This window comes from Bombus pyrosoma, linkage group LG7, assembly GCF_014825855.1.
Source record: "Bombus pyrosoma isolate SC7728 linkage group LG7, ASM1482585v1, whole genome shotgun sequence".
Lineage (NCBI taxonomy): Eukaryota > Metazoa > Arthropoda > Insecta > Hymenoptera > Apidae > Bombus > Bombus pyrosoma.
The window spans coordinates 14804221-14826881 of record NC_057776.1 but is presented as its reverse complement, the minus strand read 5'-3'; the positions used below and the strand labels follow the sequence as shown (position 1 = coordinate 14826881).

The 22661-nt window shown below is 33.2% G+C and overlaps 1 protein-coding gene and 1 long non-coding RNA gene across 16 annotated transcripts in view; one reads left to right on the top strand and one right to left on the bottom strand.

The window, feature by feature from the left end:
* The window catches only part of LOC122568925 (glycogen-binding subunit 76A), a 139896-nt gene that overhangs the window by 64776 nt on the left and 52459 nt on the right, over positions 1-22661 (bottom strand). For 3 of the 15 annotated variants that reach the window (XM_043729226.1, XM_043729228.1, XM_043729231.1), the window contains one exon: positions 7876-7947. The exons of 4 other annotated variants lie outside the window; for them this stretch is intronic. In XM_043729226.1, the coding sequence (XP_043585161.1) occupies positions 7876-7941 (66 nt within the window). In that variant the 5' untranslated portion in view covers positions 7942-7947. Of the gene's footprint in view, positions 1-5347; positions 6418-7875; positions 7977-19868; positions 19977-20051; positions 20298-22661 lie in introns of those variants that run through there. 8 more of the 15 variants (XM_043729220.1, XM_043729229.1, XM_043729221.1 and 5 more) reach the window with 8 other exon arrangements.
* Positions 20390-22146, top strand: LOC122568934. Its single transcript, XR_006317269.1, has 3 exons — positions 20390-20475; positions 21524-21765; positions 21839-22146. It is a non-coding gene; the product is annotated as an uncharacterized LOC122568934 (long non-coding RNA).

The following is a 22661-nucleotide window of genomic DNA, read 5'->3' as shown; positions in this document are numbered from 1 at the left end:
CATTTAATTCTTTATATATAAGGACGTTATTATTGTTTATTTATTGATTATAAGTAAATCTATCGTTAAATTTTATTAACGGTGAACAAATGGTAAAAGTTGTAAGATTTTATAGATTCTTTAGTAAAATCTGTAACTAATAATCTAGTAAAATGGTTTCGATAATTTATCCAATTTTCCTCCATTATTCTGTAAAGAATATATACTATTTGTCACTTAGAAGAATTAAAATAACCTTCATTTGACCTTGATGTGTACTTCCACCGAATATTTCTCTTTACACATTTGACATCTTTTGCATTTTTCTAACCATAATTATATTACTTATCCAGGATGTTTGCTATAAATTGAGATCAAGTAGAAGTAACGGTTACAAAAATTTGCAACCTACAGACTGCGGAGCATGAATTCTCAGTCGAGTACGTATGTACGCACTCGAATGATCCTCAACCCATAAATCTTTCACGAAAAAAACAGAAACAAAAAAAAATACAAGGAGAAACTTCGTTGAAAAAGTTCTCGCAGGATTCCAATTTATTTTTATACAAGAAGTCACGTACATACCCATTATATCACGTACCCCACATTTCCAATATTTTTAGAGATAGATGTACGTTTATTTATTACATTTTCAACTATGCGATACGATTTAACTCGGATACGCTTGCATTGTCAACGATCCGAAAGGACGATCGCGAATTAATTTCATATTCCAGGATTTTTATAACGTTACCAAACGATCTTCGAAAATGAGTAACCATTTTTTGAAAATTACTCGATTCAGACGTCAAGTAGAGGGAAAATAAATAGCCGGAAAAATATTACAAGACAAGAGTATTGCAAGAAATATGGAAAAATATTACGAAGAGTCAAGTATATCTGGATTAATGTCTACAATCTTATCTAGAAAAATATTGCTTCGTTATGAAAATATAAAGACTGATAGAAGTCGGAACAAGCTGCCGAGTTTGACGATTGACCTCTGACGTTCTGGCGCCAATCAACAGCGACAAGGCGACAACACTAATCCGAGGAGAATGATTGACGTGTATGGTCGAATGAGAAACACGCGATGCTACGCATTACAAAGAAAAAGAAATAATAATAACAAGACGAGGAAAGGAAGAAAACCAATTATGGCAACGATAAACGAATTAGATAACTCGTAATACGATTCCATGGATCGCGTTGCAACTTTCGTTGCGTTTGCGAGTTGGTTCGAAGTGATCGTGTACTAGAAATTAACGATGTTATTAACTAGATTATACTACGCAATAACGGCAAGAAAACAGCAATGAAATATGTCCTGTAAAAGTTAACATATATACGAGCAATAAATAATATGATCTGACACTTATAGTCTTTCGTTTGATCGATTCGTGTCATAGCAATTTATATAATTAATAATTATATTTCTGACTTTAAACGATATTTCACACATATTTGAAATGCATGCGTGGAAATTATTTACAGGAACAAGCTTAATGAAATAATAATTTCTAGTATTTTTCGAAGATATAAATTAATACGGAAAAGTAGGAATGTTGTATTATTCAGTCATTTCGTTTTAAACTTTAAACAAGGAATACAACGTTTTCATATTTTTCAAATATATTTACCACCATTTACAGTCTTGGTCAGGCTTTTATAAGATTATGTAACAACGCCATTTGAATTTACATAATTTATACATATAGTACCTGGATTTCAGAAAAAAGTGATGCTAAACCTTCTCCTATGTCGGTGCACGTGTATTTAATGTTACTTTATAACAAAGTAGTTTGATATTTACGTAACGTGGTTCGTTTTATCATATTTATATAATTAATAAATCTGGTTTTGGCCAGAGCTGGTGAGTGCCGTACCACACACGATTATTGTCAGCACGATCGACAGAATAATTTTCGACCAACACTATGAATTATCTCGCATTACGTGTCTATCAACGTAGACTTAATTTCATAGTTCTCGGTTTCTGCTTTTTCTTTTTCAACGAGTGAACCTACAATGAACGGCTAAAAATAAACAATTTTCCTACACTAAAAATAATACTCTTGGAATCCAGTCAAGAAATACAAACACTAAATATACAAAGATGCGGGAATTATAACAACTAACAACTATAAATTACATATATTTTGGCAACAGCCATAAAGTACGTCACGCTTTAAAAGCTAAATTGACTTAATGAGTTTATGACGTGGCACGGGACTAGCTAGCCAGTAATTACAACCAAAGAAAACTCTCCTATTACTATTCTTAGAGAAGAAAAGGTTACAATTATTCGCCTCGCTTCCTTTCCTCCTATTTGACGATAAGAAAATATATCGAAAAAATATATCGATACCTGAAAAATCACAATCTGAATATCCCCAAAAGCGGACACCTTCTATCCAATAAGATTAAAAGACATAAGAATAAAAAGGTACGGCCAATAAATGGAGCGTCGATCGGTACATCGGAGGACCACCTAGGGAAGCAGTCGCGCTAAAATCCTTGCAAATCGCGTGTCGTTCCGAAATAATTACGCAGCCGGACGGTCGTGTCGGATGTGCTACACGACTAGGAAGAAGGCACTCGCTCTATTATTATGCGTAGAAAAGGGAACAAGAAGGCACGTTACGCCTGCGGCATGCAAAGTCTTCTATCTCTCTCGTAGTTCAGGTTACCACCTCGCCCCGCCGACAACTTCGATCCTATCTGAATCGTAAACTTTCTTTATCTGGACCATAAATACAGAAAGAAGTTCGCCGAGTGGCCCGCGGCCGCGTCCAACGCCAGGGCGTTCCCCGTGCCCGAGCGACGTGGTTCAACGTCAAAGAGTCTGGAGGCCAACAGCCTCCGAGCCTCTTCTTACATAACGATTATCTATCACGCACGCCTAGACTTCCGATAGACGACGACCCACCGCTGTGTGGAACACACGCACGCTGCATAGCCGGTTGCGAGCGCCGTGCACGCAGAGAAAAAACATACGTATTCCCGATACGACGATTTTTCCTTCACCCGCGATGGTGACTCGCCGCGATCGAGAGATGATTACGCGCGATTCAGTCGCGAATGCACGACACGAGTGCGTGGAATGCGAAGGGCGCCTGCCTCTTGCCGAGTTTTAGGTCGTTTGTAGCTCCTTTTGCATCTGCCACGGTTGTTTCCGAGCCACTTACGACGATTCTTATCGCACGATGTTCCGTCCTTTCCGATTGTTTTATGTCACGTTATAGGTCTGAGGAAAACTAGGAACACTACGCGTGATAGGTGTACAGATAGTTTCGTGATAGTACGGTGGGAGTTCAATTTTGTTGGTATTGAGAGCGTTTCGAAGGAATGAGAGCTGGAAGAGGTATCGTGAGTTGAATGTACGATTCGGAGTGGAAGGATGAAGTTTGTTCGTGTGTATAACAGGATAACGTAGCGGTATAGTGAGATGTTAGGAACGTTTTGGGGAAAATGAGAGTTGAGAGAGATGCGTGGATACTGTGATTTGAATTTTGCTTGTATAATAAGATAATTTGGTAATATATTAAAATATTTAATTGTATATTTGTACAGAAAAAAGGGAATCGATGATGCTTCTTTTCGTGGCGATCGTGAAACGTTATGTGTATTTTAGTTATTTCATTTGCATTTATGTTATGATATAATGATATATGATATAATAATATGAGAAAATAGGATTTGTAAGAAGTCTTGCTATGACGAAAATAAATTATAATACGTATTTTAGAAGTAAATTGAAAACAAGTTAATAATTAGTAGCATCAATACTACGACTGATTCTTAAGAATGAATAAATTCCAGAAATTCTTACAACATCCTAATTTTGATTTCGAGACAAATTTATAATTCTTGGAAAAGAATTAATTAACCTACGAGAACAATTATGCACGGTACTATAAAAATAAAGTGTCGTTATTGGAACTGAATTTCGTTATGAGATTCTGATTATTTATATTCATAAGTTTATGGTTTTAAAATTAATTCGGAGTACCATAAAGTAACCGAGGTCGAGCGTTCTTGGCAATAATTGAGCAATTCGAAAGATGAACGGAACCGGCGGGATCCTGAATTTGCGTTAAGATACGGTGTAAATTATAGTGATGAAGAAGCAATGCCTTCGCACGGCGATTTGAATATTCGAATGCCAAATTTTTTCCCCGTATTTTTGCTCGTGTGATGTTCAATAACGGTACGATCAATTACCCGCAATAACTTCACGATACATGATACTAGGGATACTTCTGTTTTTAAAATTTAATATTCCGCCGGCGTTGCTTGCTATTCTATACCAAATATAGCCGGCAATAATTGTGTTTCTGTGTACGAGTACGATAATGACTCCAATTCAACCGAAGAATCCAGTAACGACTGCTACCTGGTGCATTAGCGTACCAGTACCCAATGAAGTGTTCTGAGATTTGTTTGAACTTGAATTCGAGAACAAGAGAAGTTCGCTCGTTTCTTGTGCGATCTTAGATCTATTATAAAGATCGAAGGAATAGAGTATAGCTTGTAAAGAGATTCAAGCTTCTAGATTTAATTCTCTATGGAATCTAGGAAACGAGTTTGAAAGCTAGAGAAAATAATCGATAGAAAGTATTTAGAAGAAAGAGAAACAGAAGAGAAAATTTCTATATAGATTATAGTAAAAAGATATTACGATAAAAAAAAAATGCTTGCGACGTATGAAAAGCATAGAATCGTATGAAAATAATATCTTTCTCGATTTAAAATAAAATTCTAATATTTGTCTTAAAAATATGTAGGTGGTCAAATAACATTGATATATTCTGCAATTCATTCTTACTCAAAGCTTTGTACATTAAATGCTTGAATCCTCCGTACAATATAGCAATGCAAATTGAAACAAGTTACATTCACGTCCTACATAGTATCTAATAAAATCGCAATTGGTATGACAATGTCGCTTCTTTGTACAAAAAAGAAGAAATAGCTACAACGGTATGCTCTAGTACCTTTGAACTTTAAAGTACACTCGCACCGTTCGAAACACTGCGATGTTCGAAGACGCCTCTTCTTATTGTGTGATATAACAACTACAATACCGTACTGAGTCGTACAAGCAAGGAAGATGCAAATCTATTTTAGTTGCCGATGATAGTCACTTTCAGCTTTAAAACACATCTGTGCTGTTTGAAACGCTTTACGTTTGCGTCAATCATGAAATCAAAAGGCTTCCAGTAGGATTTTATAGCAAAGCATTAATGCCAAAATTAAATTACACGTTCGGTTAAAGTACATGTGGAAAGTGAAAAGACTTTAAATTTGTTTTACCTCGGTGAAGCTACTTCCGAACTTTACGTTTAAAAGAGAAATTTATACTCACTACATATTTCATTTTCATGGGAAGCAGGTTCTCTGGCGATATTTGCAGCTTCAATTTCGAATTAACGATATCTCTGATCAATGATCTTCTGTTATCGATGAGATGTTCTGCAATAACGTGTTCTTGAAACGGCGCCACTGACATAATAAAATATTTTTCCGGACAACAACTTACTTTAAAAAATGTTATTCTTTGACACTAGGTGTTCTTATTTCTTATGACTAAACGACACTTACGTGAGTTACTTCTCCAGAGAATCAACCTACTTGATGAAAGTGGATCTATTCTCCAACGAGAATTATCACCAACTGTCGCTGTTATAAAGAGTTATTTCTTCAAAGGCAGCTTCTTTTTGCTTGAACTATTATTAGAAACTGACGTTGATATCAGATATCATTTTTCTAAAACCAAACTTTTTTCCAAAATATTTTTCGTTGAATTATCATCACAAATCAACACCAATATCAACAATTATCCTTCCAAAGACCAAACTTTTTATGCAAACGATATTTCTTCTGAAATCATTATCGCATACCGACACTGCCAAGAAAAATCAATAGATTCAATTTTTATAAACACAAATCTCTTTCTTAAACCATATTTTTCACTGAATCATTACGAGCAGTCCACATTCATATTAAAAATCACGTTTCTAAAACCAAATTTCTGTCCTAAACAATATTCCTTCTCAAAATTATTACCGCAAATCTACATTGATATAAAACAATCACTCGCTCTTAATTCCTTACCACTAATCAATCCTAATATCAAATGTCATGTTTCTAAAACCAAACTCTTTTCAGAACATTTTTCACCGCAGTGCGTTTAAATCATCAACACGAAGCATCGCTGTTATAGAACCTTATTTTCCTAGGAAGCAGCCCTTTGCTACGATAGATATTCCTCGACAACGTGTTCTTAAATCACTATCACGAACCGACACTGGTCGGAGCCGTGCGCTGTCACGATTGATGAATATTCGACGGTCAAAGGCGGCGTCTTCGGTGATCGATTCGGAAGCGATTTTCAACGATCCGTTACAGGAACACGCGTCGGTAATCGTCGGTTTCCTGTGAACAGCCCAGCCAACCGTTCATTTAAACATGCGTAGGATTCGTTGCACGCGTGTACGTGCCCACGCGATCCGAGAACATTGCACCTGGGAGGAAGGAGACGATGAGATGTAAAAACGAGACGTTGGACACATTCCTCGCAGTGGAATTTATCGACAGCTCCGCGTGATTAGCAAATAATTAAGAATGGTAGACGACGAACGATGTTGCAATTCGATATCTCTTCGTAGTTTTCTATTCCCAGAGTGTCGAAGGGAAAACTTCGATTCGATCGAACGGATTCGTATAAAATTTCGTTGATCTACTGAGACGCTTGTGCAGTAGATACGCTCGTGGCTATGCACGCAAGGTGGTTAGAAAGCAACGTTCCATTTGCAGATTGCGTGGGTCTACGTTTATTTTTAGAGTTGAAATATTTACAATTCTATTTTCAACTCTGGATTGTTGAATAATATTGCGGGTTTTGTCTTTGTTGCTTTGACGGAAATTTCTAAATTCATGTTTCAGCTTTATTGGATTAGTGTTTAGGAAAATCGAACTCTATTAAATAAATATTTAACATTCTATTGTGAATTCTATATTGCTATCTGTTTTTAGAAATAGAAATTTCTAAATTTATACGTTGTGTTCCTATTTCCATTTCAGGTTTGAAGTTCCTTAATGGAATGTTGAAGATTCTATTAACTTGATATTTAATATGAAAGAATACCGAGAATTCTGTTGCAACTTGCAAACAAAAATTAAATTTCTTTTTTATTTTCATAGATATCTAAATCCATTAGAAAATTTCTTACTTCTATTGTAAATTCTACAGTCTTTAATGGAATATATAAGATTCTATTATTTCATAACTATAACTTTCTCAATTACAATTAAATTTTATAATCAAAGGTCATATTATCTCCATATTTATCAAATGTAAAACCAAAGATATATTTGTTTATCGCAATAATATCAACAGACAATGGATACAATCTAAATTCTTCTTTCAATGTTTAGTTTATAAAACATATTTTATAAAATATGTTACCATTTATAAAATACATTACAGATATGTTTAATAAGAAATTTTCTACTTTTTTCACGTTAAATTTATTTTGTAAAACGTGCACCCATGATCTGCTAGTATGTCGATTGCAACAAGAAATGATTTAAGAACAGCAAATAGATTAAGAACGAAATGAGTAGCTTCTTACATGTTCCTCAAGAAAACTGCATAACATGGTAGTAACGCAGAATGATTCTCATTAAACTTATTATTAAAACAAAACATTCTATTGATTCCGGTTTATCGTCTGACACGTGTATTACGTTATTAGTCAGTTTTACATCATTGGAAACGAATAGACCATTTACTGATAGGAACGCAATCATTCTACTAAATAATAATAGTTTCAATTTTTACTAGGAGCGCAGGACAAGGTCGTAAAGAATGATTATCAATAACTAACATACTTGAACTGTTATTTTGGTGTCGATCGAGGTTGCAGCACAGTCATTCCGGTACTTTTCTCCATCCATTTTTTTCTACTGACGAAATCCATAGAAATCATTTACTAAATAATAAGAAATAGTATATAAAATGTGAGAAGTGTTATAGAGTCACGAAACTTTGCTACATTAATAAGAATTTGTAAACTACTGTGTTAATACGATACAATTAACGTACCGTGTTAATAGAAATCGTAAAAAATTGTTATCGAAAATTCTAATCTTGAAATACGAATGATCGTATTTTAGAGGATTATGGATACTTTAATAGAGTAGAATTAAGATTCATGGTGCAGATTTTTAGTAAAATTAATGTAACGGGGGGGAACATAATTCGTGTATTTTTTAAGATAAATGTGGATTTTTCATTTTTCAAAAAAAGATCGGTTGGTGTTGTAAGTAAAGATAGTAAGACATATATAGACAATATTGGAAGAAGCAAGTAAAGTAAAGCTTCTGTTATTTGAACAGTGTATTAGTCGAGTGTTCTGTACTATTCAAATATTCTAGTGTTAAGCATACTTCCTTCATTACGTGAATATGAAGTTGACATTATCGTGTCTATTGACATATAGACACGTCTGTTAACACCTTATGTTGAAGAACAGCATAGAGAAGATGTATGATACGAATTGCTGAAGCAATATATGTATTCTACGTGAAAATCTAGGAAATCTAGGAAACAGAAGTGTGATTCCTTGTAACTTAATATATTGAAAGACTAATACAATGAAAGAAAGTATGAGACTTATAACTAATTGAAACGATATTATATTTATATTATATCCTACTTTTCGTTATTACATTTACTTTAACATTATTCTTTACAAAATATAAAACAGTGCAAGATAAAATGATTATTCTGTTATGCAAAAATCGTTCTATTCAAATAAACATGTCTTTAATCATCATGTTTGATTCACATTTGATCTATTTAATATACCTAATGCTAAAATTAATCTGTTATCTGACACAAATATAGAATTCCTTTCAACAAGATAGATATCACTTCGTATGTTTCGTGTGGTATTAATGTGGAAACTTCCTGTTGTTAATCCCTGACATTAATACATTACATTGTCAACCTTTGAGATATCTTAAGAAAAACTATGATGGAACGTAGCATAACGATAAATAAAGTTTACACTGTAATGTCTTGATAATTACGGAAAGAGATATATTTACACGAGGTCGTTATGTTTACCTCCATTTCGCTTCCTATTCCAAAGATTAAAAGATCTTAAACCTGAAGTTGCGCGTTAATCTAATAGAAAAATTTTCATAAATCTTTCCTCTTTCTATATAGCGCAAGAACCAAGCCATTTGTGGCGCTGAATAAAAAAATAATACAAATACGCTTTTAAAAAAAATGAATAAAATATAATAAAACGATACATAAATTTTTTAAAAGATAAGATATAATTCTAACTTATAAGATAAGATACTGTTACGGATTTTCCAAATTCGATATTTTAACACTGTTGTTACAATATTTATATTGTACTTTAAAATATATTTCTTATACTTCAGTATTATTATTCAAACATTTATAATTATAAAAATGTCTCTATTAGAAATAAATACTTTGCCACTTGCTCCATTTTTTCTAAAAATTTACTTACAAGAAGAAAGAGAGGAAATTACTGTGAATTTTGAAAATAAAATCTCTTGTTAGTGTACTCATTCAAGAAGATACGATTCGAGATATTAATTTTCTTTACAATATAGACAATGAGAAGATAGACAAGAAGGAAGATTCATTATATTCGTTCTTGTTAATTCACAGTCAATTAAACCAATCATAAAACTCTCAACATATGCAGAGTCTTGTGTAAAATCCTAAACCATCTGTATTACTCGGCTTATAATGCTGACTAAATATATACTCCTTAAGAATTGCTGTTATAAGAGAAGCGATATTTGCTAATTTAAGATATTTGCTTCACGGTATTGGTCGTTAATGGTTTCTACCCTCTGCAAATAAATGTTACCACTGAGATAGTAAAAGGAAATTCTTGTAAATTATTTATTATCTTCAATTAATCAATATTCTTTTAGGATTATTTGAATAAGCAAATAATTCTCCTTTATAAGCAGATAATTATTTCATTGCTGCAATATCAACTGAAACGATTGTTTGTTTTACTTGGTATTTTAGATTCGACTAAATGTTTCCTAAAATAGTCTCTCGAATAGTTTCTGATTCTATTGTAGTATATCAACATTGCTTGCATCAGGAATACAGATTTCCTCACACAGTGAATACGCCTATCAGGTCAGACACGTAATGCGGAGGTAATTTAAAACGATTCTCAGAGCAAATACTATTACGTTATAGAACACAACTGTATTATTTACGACTGAACTATATATTAAATACGACATTCGGAAATCAAATAATTGGTTATCTTATTTGAGATAGTTATGTGAAATAGAAGACTGTTTCAAAACAATTAATTTAGCTTTAACACAAAACAAAATTGTTTTCCCTATGTATTATTATTACACTGCTCCGGTGTACTCATGCTCGCACACTAACAAATTACAAATATACACGTATAGGACAGCAATAGAAAATTCCAGCGTCTGCTGATAATTATATCGGAATCCGCATGATTCTTTTTAGTCTCTTAAAGAAAAATGTAATTAATTGTACTCGACAATTAAGAACATTTAATAAAGGGGATAAAAAAGAAGTATGTTATTATTTGCATGTTAAGGAGGATTATTCGACTATCCAAATAGTATTACAGTTTTGTTTTTTTTTTTGCATATTGCATGGACTATTGTTGTATTATTAAACTTATACTATATATATTACATTCCAAAAAAAATTGAAATGTACGAATGATGAAATAAATACTTATTTACCTACTGATATTATTATTTGTAAAATAACAACAGATAATTGTTATCGATAATAACAAACTAATAAATAACAAAGCAACAGATAATTTGCTTCTGCAAGTTGATATTTTTTACCCTCGCTTCAAATATTCTGATACGTAAATTACTAAAACCATACAAGCATTAACATAAATATATGAATTCCAATCTCTTGCTTTGAAATCAATCAGAAAGTAGGAAGAAATGGATCGTGGATTACCTGTATCGAATCAATTCGTATCTATTTGGACACACGTGCGTTGACGGGACGCGATTCAACGTCACGCAAGTACAGTCGTCGTCCGGAGAACGAATTCTATTGTGCCCCTATTGTAAATGCGGCCTATTATTTTTGTCCGATTATACACCGACACAGTCTAAATCGTGACTACTTGACCCACGAGTTAGGGCAGCCTCGCAATTCATCGTGACAGATTTATCGCCTTCACTGCTACAAGAAGGTTGGCCAATCAACGCCGAGATCCTGGCTCTAATTGATTAGCAACAAATTACGTGTGGGGCGACGATATATATTTACACGTGGGCTACTCGGCCGAGAAAATATTTACTATTTTTACTTCACCGTTATACGCTTCCCTGCAAATCTACAAACTTCTTTCGCGTTTCCTCTTTCATCTTTCACGATCACATGTTTCCAGTAGAATACTCCTTTACGTGGTAAGACAAATAAACGGGATCATTGCGTGTAAAGGAGATTTTACGAGATATTTTTATAAGCGAAATTCTGTGCTTCAAATAAAAGAAATACCTAGCTGAATTTTAAAAATTAATATTTTAAATTACGATCTTTCTGTAGAATTAAATTATTTGATTTCTTATACAACTATATATTATTAGGAATATGTCACACGTTTAAGAAATTTTTATTCAAATCTTAGGTTTAAGTTACATTAAATTTAAATGATATATTTGACCAAAAAAATGTGGAATATCAGTGAAACGTGTTTCGATTTTAAATAAATCGTAGCAATTTTTAACAGACACCGATTTATGTTTCGTGAAACTTTCAAAAGTGCCATTATTCGATTTCGTGTGTGTAAAATCGATCAGATTTACATTGAAATGAATGGTTGGTTTTCGAATATAATTTTTCACGAACGCAGCAATTTGTTAGAATAAAAATAAAATTAATTAGCACGGGGAAGAGCATCATGAAATATGGTTTGAGAGTGAAGATTTTATTGAACGCAAGTTTGCATAGGGCATTCTTGAAAACGGCGGAGGTGGAGGAGATTTATGAGGGACGCCTCAAGGGATTGTTACGAGAATTTTAAAGTAAAGGTATTGTTTAAATTTTGCAACTGTTGACAGTCACGACTAGCAAAGATATAATGCACAGCGTGTCTAGAAAATATTTTAGAAAGTTGCATGCTAACATTATTTTTACGGTTCAATGGGAATAGATGAAGCAACAGAGAATTCATGAGACATAAATCAATTACATCTTCAATGAAAGGTTGAAATACTTCGCTACAAATAGATTGTGCCTTATAGATTCCATTAAACTGATACGGCTGGAAATGTATATAAATATATTAAAAGGAAATCGATGGATTTTTTCCCTTTTTGCGATATATCCTTATTTTGTGTGATGGAAATTATCGAATTGAAAATAAAAACTATTACAAACTTTAGTTCTCACGTATTACTAAAAATATGATTTTCTGATCTCCAGGCTTCCAATTGTATTTAGAGATGTAAAAATTTTGAAAGTTAGAAAATTTAGAAATAAATCTGATTAGTTGATCTAACTTAAATATTTCCGTAGAATTTTTTGATAACGTATCTAGATCTTTTACTATGATTTCGTGAGGAATTTTTAATTAAGATCAATTTTTATATAAATTGATGAACCTTATATTCGCCTCTCACGATACAAGATATCAACTTTCGACAGATTATTATCTCAATAATAACTGGCATCATTACTAATGCCAAAGAATTTGTATTTTTATAACGTGATAAATGAAGTTCATAAAGTAATGTGATACTTATGATCTTATCGATGTTTATATAACACTTAATGGTCCACGAACCCTCTTATCACTCTTAACAATCTTGAAGGATTAAGGAACTGATAAAACACATAAGAAATTGCGAAGTGATAGCGAGAAATACTAAAAAAATGGCATAAATGGAACGTGCTTAATAAAAGTAAGATTCATATGAATTATTCAATGATTCGCTGTTCTACTCCACAGTTGTTAATTTTCTTCCCATGATTTGTTAAATATTTAGTAATTATAAGATATATCCAACTATAAATTGTCCATAAAAGATATCGGGAAAAATTAGAATAAATTTTCACCGATCCATTTCTATTCTTCAGCTGTAGTTATCACTCTCACAATTCCAAAGCGCCATATTTTAAGTATAATTGTAGGCTATAGCTATAGATTATCCGTAAAAAAAGCTCGCAATAAACTTTCAATGATCCATTATTATTTTTCTACCGTGGTTATGAATTTTATTTCGAAAATTTCATATTATAATCGTAAGATACATTCAGCTATACATTATCCATAAACAAATCTTAACAAAGATCGCGAACTTTCACGTATCACTTTATACGATTTACCATTTAATTCGTTCAGTAACCCAACCTCGTATCGAAGTATCAATTTCCCCTTCCTCGTGAATCGTAGACGCGCAAAGAAAAAATTTCACGGTGAAAAAAATTGGTATTGTTCGTTGAATCGTGCTGTCCATGCAGTTATTTAATCGGCCGTTGATCGAAAACTAATTGCACGACACACCGATAAACTGCAACTTAGGTTATCGCACCACGACCACGCCATTATTTTTTCACCTCGAGAAACATTCCATCGACGATGCATCACCGATCCGACCGAGTCAACAACCTTTCTTTTATCTCCTTATGTTCCGATTGTTCGCCATTAGTCGTTCGCCAGTTATCTGCCTAAACCAAGTACAGCGAATCGTTCATTTTTCTTTTTTCGCTTCTGCTAATCTTAATTCACGTCTGTTCGTTTTAAACGCGTATTTCGTGATCTTGTAGAAGTTATTTCACGAGATTGTTTTACGCTTGTCACGACGAAATTATTACTTGGACGAAAATTATTTTTTTATTTCGACGCTATGAGAAACGAAAGATCCGAGTTTCGGTCGGTCGCGTGATATTTTTAAAATCGAAAATCTACGAGTTCGTGTTTGCTCGTGCTTACACCTCTTAAAACTTACACCTCTTGTAAAAATTATTTCATCAACTTGATTTGCCGTAAAAAGCACTTTCATACGCAATTTTCTATTTCGAAATCGTAGAAAATAAAAGATCTGGATTTTAACTAGCGATTGATTCTAGCGTTATATTTTTAGAATTTATGACCTACGATCATTAGATGGTTGGCTGAAGTTGCAAGTTTTAAACGTTCAATGTTATTATACAGAAATGTTGATCAATCGTTTGAAATCGTTTTAAACGTTTCGTTGAAATCCATAAAACAATAAATCAACGAGTACAAATGGATATTTATTTATTGTTCTTAAAAAATTTCGATCTTCAATTGCTTGTCAAGATATCCTCACTCGCGATCATATTATCTGATAATCAATTTAGAACGCGATTCCATAGAGAAATCTCCTTCGATCGCGCAAGACTTTCGTTTGATGTATATTCAATATTCAAGCACCGATGCGTATGAAACTGAAGAAAAGCGCAAATTGTAGATGAATGTCCTACTTGAAAAGGCAATAATTTCTACTTGGCGTTATATCAGATAAGAGTTGTCACGACTTAAGTCCTACGTTTCTACATACGACGTAAAACGTCTATCACTTTAAAGATATTACAGCTTATAGCATATCTCTAAGATTATTGAATGATTCAGGATTTTGTACACTTTCACAAAGGTTCTATCGCTTTATCATTTAATGATCAAAACAAACAGAAAAACGTTATCGAAATGCGTAATATTTAACACTATCGCATTTTGGCGGTCATTTTGGGTTATTTTCACTTAGACGTTTAATAGCATCTTTTGTTGTTAGAAGATTTGTTAGTATTGGAGGAAGAATTGTTTCTAATGTGCATGATTTTGTACTTTAATTTTGTGTTAACATTTTTTGGAAAGTATCACGTTACAAGTCTTTTGGCTCTCTGAAACGAGAAAGAAATTGAAATATTAAAAATTTGCAGGGGACCGCGGCAACATTAAATTTCTCCAAATAATGTACGATCACAAAGTTTCCACTTTTCCACCAACTTTCTGCTCTTCCGGAAGCTGTTAAACGCGATATTAAATGTTAGAGGCGCAGTTGATAAAATTTAGGCATCTTACACGGAAAGTTAAGGAACTCGAAAATTCAGAGAAGCAGAAAAGAATTTATAAATGTTTGCGTGTAAGTAATTCATCCGTAACGTAAACTTGCATTTTCTTTGATGTCACAGGGATGAAGTCGCTTCTCAAAGAAAATGAAGAATTTTCTGTCTTGTAAGATATTTCGAGAATCATAAAAGGTATGGAAAAAAGTAGTAAAGAAAGTTGCGTCTTATTTGAAAATAGCTGTCGAAAGATCGATTGATGCTTTTCAAATTATCCCTACGATTAATTCTAAAAATTAAACTATTGTAACTCGTAAGTTTATACGAATATTCTATTCTACCCATAAACTTCTGTAAAAGTACTCCTTCCACATAAACGTATAATTAATTTCTATATTACATTGAGAAAATGATTGATATCGAATATAACATGCTATTGAACGTAGTATGTAACATATTATTATTGCGAAACAGAAATGCTACTAAGAAAAAAAAAAAGGAAAGGAATGACCAACACTAATATAATAAACATATTTATTCGTTTTTCATCAGATGCAACTGAAGATAATTAAATACAAAATAAGGTATATAACATGCTATTGAACGTAGTATCTAACATATTATTATTGCAAAACAGAAATGCTACTAAGAAAAAAAAAAGGAAAGGAATGACCAACACTAATATAATAAATATATTTATTCGCTTTTTCATTAGATGCAACTTAAGATAATTGAATACAAGATAAGGTATCTGATAGAGTAATATTTTTACCGAATGTTTTACCTGGAATGAGATGAGTCACGGGGTTGCATTTCTTATTTGATTGAGGTGAGAAGGAAATGGCGAAGAAAAAAAGTTGAATGATGTAGCGACATTCATCTTCCCATGACTTTGCTATAATGTATCTACAACGTGGTTCGTTTTTCCAACGTTTCTTATACAGGAACGTTGTAGCAACATGCTCAAAGATTAAATGTTTAATGAGACGTCTATCTCGTTTAATGATTATGGGATACACAAATTTTTACAAATTGTGTCTTTTTATTTTGCATTTTCATCAAGACAAAATTAATCACTGATATTAAGAGGTTTTTTTTTATAAGTTTGAAATAATTAAAATGCCATAGACCCTATACTATTCTTTATTTTTATACATACGATTAAAAATATTCAGTCGTTATCATGCAGCAGTCTTTGTAATATAACTTTTCTTAAAAGATAAAGCTGCATCTCCATTGAAACAACGTACAACTGCAAACGATCTAATCACCGCTAATCATACCAATTTCTACGCCCTTAAACGACATCGTCGAATATCTGTATCGCTTCACGGTATTTAACGATATTAAAGTTTAAGATAATTATAAAATTCGTATCTTTCATTGGCAAAAATCAATCAATTTCTCGTTGGATATATTTAAATCAATAGAGCTCCATGCGTATAATAATTCCGTACATAAAATTTTATTGAACTATCGGTACATCGCTATTTATTACAGGAAAACAAACTTTGTGTTTTTCTCTGTGATCAAAGTAAACATACGGTTCGTTTCAATTACGTGACTTATACTACGTATACCACACTGCAAGGAATATGATGAGTCAATTCACCAACAAGAAACGATTTCTTCGGCAATTTATTACGTGTTGAAAAAGTGATGCTTATGAATATTTCATTTTCCTGTGCAAGAAGCCTACTTTGGAATTTATCGACAATAAACAATTGACACATTCTGCTCTTATTAAACTCGTTTTTATTCTTCTTTTTTTTTCTTCGTTTCTTTCTTTTTTTACCGTGAAAACAAGATCGAAGGAAAGAAGATAACAATTTACCGACGCATTTGAATATTCATCGACACATCTTGAAAATATAATGCGAGGGCTCGATAGTGGCAAAAGTCGATTCGTTGCCAAGAATAAATAAAGTCGCGATTTATATTTAGCCAAGATGGAAATTGTGACGCTGTCTGCGTTTCGAAAGATCGTTTTATATTCAAGGAACGGATGGAGATCGTAAAAATCAATTAGGTAAGACGCGACAGAACACCAATAAAGACCTGGTTGGGTGGTAGCATCGAGTTACGTTCGATATTTCATGATATTATAAAATACGATAGCAACTTCATCCTCCGCGTTTCTTTTTTTAATGAAGTTTATTCTTCACTATCATAACGCTACTTAATCGGATCTTTTGTTTAATTACATCAATGTTATTAAGTTGTTGGAGATGAAGTTCTCTTCCATTTCAAAAGTTAAATATAAACTCCGGTCTTCTTCTTCTTCTTTCACAGATGTAAAAGTTGTATTGTAAACTATCTTTGATTTATATAAGCCTAAAATTAGATGGCATTCTTTTATGTATTAAGCAATCTAAATTTTTATTTCATCGTCATTTCAACATTTAAATACTTTCAATGATAAGAAACCTTAACATCAATATTTTAACATTACGAAAAAGGCGATTACATTCGATTAATTTTTACAACACGGCAATTTAATATATAAAATTATCAAGTAATCTGACGGACTACGTGTCTTTGCTGACGGACGTCTCTACTCGAGAATTATTTCAGGCCTTATTTTACCGTCAACAATTATTATTCTTAAACATACAAAATAAAGTTAATCTTGACGCTCGATATCGCGTATTTCTTAGAAAGATAATTTACAAAATTACAGGAATAATTTACGTTGTTTTTTTAGTAATTTACAAAAAAAAGAATACATCTTTCTGTGAACTTTAACTTCTAAAGAGGTCGAGATAACAGAAGAATTTCATGAAATTCTATTCAACGCGTTAAGGATATCGCGTTAAGGATAGCCGAAACACAAAAAAATAGGAAGAAAATTCAAACGTAATTGAGCTGCCGTTTAATTTGCAGAACTCTTTCATCGGATAAAATTTCATAGGATAAAAGCGAGATGACATTTTATCGGCCATAATATATCTCTGGATCTCCTTTGGCAATGAATGCGAAACGGATACGTATATACACCGGCACGTGCATTCTAAAATGCGCTCCACTACCGCGCCGGTACAAACTTGATTCAACATAGAGCAAGCGTGCAAGGTATTTGTATGCAACCATTGAGAAACCCTGAATTTTTTTAATAGTACAGACTAGCCTTATTTGTAGGTTACGTCTACATGGTAACAAATGCTCGTTTAAAACACATAGCAATCGATCTTGTTTCCTGAAGCAGAATGTGCTATGGTAATTTCCCTACTTTAAGTTCTCGTTAAAAATTTGAAATCTTTTCTTGCACATGAATATAAAAATGGGAGGTTTAATAGCCTATGTATTATTTCTAGACATACTTAAAGCAATTTGTAATTTTCCGATCTTTTTCTGTTGAGAAAAATTCTCTGTTACGTAGTTATTATTCTGCCTTTGTATAAAATTTTAAATATTGCACAGTAAAAGGTAGCGAAATTTATTTTCCGTAGAAATTATAAGTTAATTTTGTAATATTCGATGTTAAATAAATATTTTATAACATTTAAAATTGTATTACAATTATATACAGAATTGATATTACAGTTCTATCGATTCTAATTCCAATTATTCCATATTTATTCTATATAGCAAGTATAATGACATTTTAAATATCTGTATTATCATATATAAACAAGATTAAATATATCGATAATTTAAGACATTAATACGACGAATCGACGATTATTTCCGTGAATATCAAGAATACCGTCTCTGAGATAACGGAGAGGATAACGAATCTGCGATTATTTTCACGAAAAGCTCGATTGTTGTAGCGCAATAAATTGCAAGCAAAGGAAACGCGTAGGTTCAATGAAATCCGTTACGAATGCATAGATTATCTCAGTGGATGATCGCCCAGAGCTGTAATTATCTCGATGAATAGAAAAACAAATAGTTGGCAATAACTTCTATAGATTGAAATGCTTTCGTCGATAGATACAACGCACTCGATCAACTCCCCACGTGTATACCGATATCAAAGGAGATAAGGAATCCAAACTATTTCTATAAATAGAAAGATAAATACGAAAGCAACGTTTCTGCAAAATTTAGATGTTGATTTAGACGTTGTTAGGAAACATGAAATAAGAGAATACGGAAGTGCAAATGCTATCAGTCTAACACAGTGACACGAATAAGCATGGAATACCTTTCGAATACTAGAGAAGATAACAAGTCTTGGATTACTTTCACAGATACGGTGATAGATTTTTGCAAATGCAGATATAACCGTAAATCGACGAACTCTGAACAGATAAAACGGACAGAAGTGCGACGCGGATGCTGCATCACACCAGCGAATACCAAGAATACCGTTTCTAAGACAGCAAACAGTCGGCGATTATTTTTGCAAATGTGAATGCAAACAGCCAATAATCTCTTTCACAAACGTGACTATTCTGTGCCAATGAATTCGAGGATGCCGCGAGTTCTCTATTAACGTTTCGTATTATACGCGAATAAACGTCAAATGTATCGTTAAATCAGAGAGATAAAAGAACAACTAATTTTAGAATATTTTCAGAATTATAGGGACAATACTGTTTAAATTCAACGCGTACATAATTCTGTTGAAGAAAACGGACACATTCTGTCGCCATGTTCTATTATCATAGTACTAAATGCCAAGCGCGCCATTTCCAAGACAGCAAACAGTTCGCGATTATTTTTATTAAAACGAAAACGGACAATCACAGCCAACGAGTATTTTTGCTATATATAAGGATACACGTTAACACGAGTTAAACACAAATTTTCTCCAACTTACCAAGTTTTTCAAACTTAGCCAAAGGATCAATAGATAAGTCGTAGACCATACATAGTATAAATATGAGCATGCCATTTCCAAAAAGGCGAACGTTTAACGATTATTTCGCTATTAAAATATAAACGTAAAAAGAAAATAAATTATTCCAAAGTACTGGTCGCTTTATAAATTCCTTCAACTTACCGATTTTTTCCAAACTTAAGCAAAAGGTTCGATCAAAAAATCGCAGACCATACACGATATAATCGTAAGCGTGCCATTTCCGAGAAGACAAATATTCCACGATTATTTCAGCGAATGTAAAGACAAATAGTCCTTCGATGATTATTTTTACGGATCCGAGTGGTACAAGTCGACGAATGTCAAACAGGGACGAGAGGCGGAAGCGCAACGGGTTCCATCGGCGTTGCACGCCGCCACGCCAATGAATGCCGGGCGTGCTGTTTCTAAGACAGCAGAGAAAGTCGGTGACAAGTTCTGCCACTGATTATTTTTAAACCTTCGCACGGGATAAGATGGTTGCAACACCGAGTACCGATCGACGAATTAATCAAGCCTAACCTAAGCTCGTCGTTCATTTCGTTGACTCGTTCAAACATCCATTAAGGTGAGATGATACCGTGCAAACATCAAAATCGAGCGTTTAAATGCAGATACATTGTCGTTCAAAAGTATCCAGACACTTGCTACATTTTGATACAAAATAAATTTTAATTATAAAATTACCGATACGTATACTAACATAGCGTATAATACAGAAATTGACGATTTCACGTCTAATCTTTCCCGGATATACTTCCGCTATTCGTTTAAATGGCTATATTATTCAAAGTTGTTAATATATTCCCTCTGTTGTTTCCTAATTCTTCTATTTTCGTTTGTTTCAATTTATTCAAAGAAAGAATATTATTCGAACGGTTAAGAATGGTATTTTAAGAATTCTTTTATAAGTATTCTTCAGAGGTTCTCCCTACTCGTCAAGTTTTTCGATGATCGTCGAAGGAACGAACGAGTTGCGACGATGCTGTTCTTTATAATCGTCGTATTTGTAATACATATAGTATCGCAATGCGGTTAAATTGATTTTCGCCAGTCGATATGCGATAATAAAGCCATTTGTAATTGTCAAACTAGAAGTATTTTTAGTTCTTTTACTTTTGAAATATATTAATATCTCCTAAACTAATAGAATTAATTTTGAACTAAAAAATTTAAATAGTAAATATATTATTGCTACGTTTTCTACAATAAGTACTTTAGCATTATAACCCGCAGATTCTATAAAAAGGTAGTGACTGTTTTTTCTAATTACTAATTTGTCATTAATTTTTATACCTTGATACAACGTTTGTTATTCCTATATTTTAATGCAATATCTTAATGTTTATTGTTATCTCAGATAGACCAAAGTGCCCGGATAAGCAGTGGCTTATGCTTCTTCATTGTATCGACATAAATCTGTATCGTCTGACATGTATAAGAAATTCTACCTTTACCTTTCAATAAACGTTCAACGTTCGCCTCGCGCTAATCCTTTGTTGTTCGACTGACGTTTTCTTTCTTATCTGCTTGATGTTAACCATTTGCGATATCAAAGTTCACCCCATGGAATCTGCGACCGAGTAAGTAGAACTATGATTCAAACTTGTTAACAGGTAACTTGTTGGGCGAATTTACGACTTGGCAGACGTCTATCTGTATGAACCTGATCGATAAGTGCTGGACGTAAAAGGGAAGAGAAAGTTCAGACGATTTGAATGTGCCAAGCTGCAACAATGCCCACGATAAATGGAGAATATTGTTCGAGTATTAGCGTGCCTTTGTGGCCGAGTTATTGAGACGTTAGAAGGAAGTACTTTATAAAATTGGACTGTTTAATCCGAGGAGCGAGAGTGAGGTGTTAAATCCGTTAAGTAGTCTTGATCTTGATCTTTCTGCGATTGTAACAGTGCCAATTATTCGTTTTACAGACAATCAACGATATTCTCCAAGGTTCGAAATTTCGATGATGGGAAGAGAAGCTAAATTTTCGATCAAACTGAGATCCAAGATGCAACCAAATTCTCGGATATTTAACGTTTAAAAAAATCACGCTGATTTTCTCTATAGCTATGATAACCGTATATTCTTTATCGTAAAGGATAGTTATTTTATTCCGCCGAATCTATTTTAAATATACACTTAGGATTTATTTCAACGCGATGATTCACGCTATACTAGAAACTTAGGTCCAGTCAAGTAATACATTGTATCGTAAAATAAAGGAAAATATAAAAGATATCAAGAACCTTTATGTCCACGAGAATTTAAGTTAAAAACTTGCTTCTCCGAGCGAGCTTTTCGAGCAGTCAAATAAACTATAATTACGTTGCTCGTTTCTACGATTAATCGTCACAGAAGTCACCTAAGCACGAGTACACAGAATTATAAATAATCATCCCATCGCTTCTCCGTTAACTACCACGTTATAACTATGTACCTATATCCAGATCATTGAAACATTTACATATGCCATATCCTACAATTTCGCTGTGCCGCGTCTGTCATTCATGAGAACCTGCAGCTGAGTTAATAAAACGCAATCGAGCTCGTCCCCTTCATTTGCATCTCATTCGAGGCAACCTGTTTCGCGCTGCAAATTGTAAAACTGACGAAAAAATGCCGAGGAAATATCGCCAACGAACACCGAACCCGTCTGCTAATAATTGCCAGAGGAACTGAAAAGGAGGCAGGAGAAGAAAATTCTACCGTGGCACGCATTCTTACGCGTATTACCGTTTCAATAATAAACAG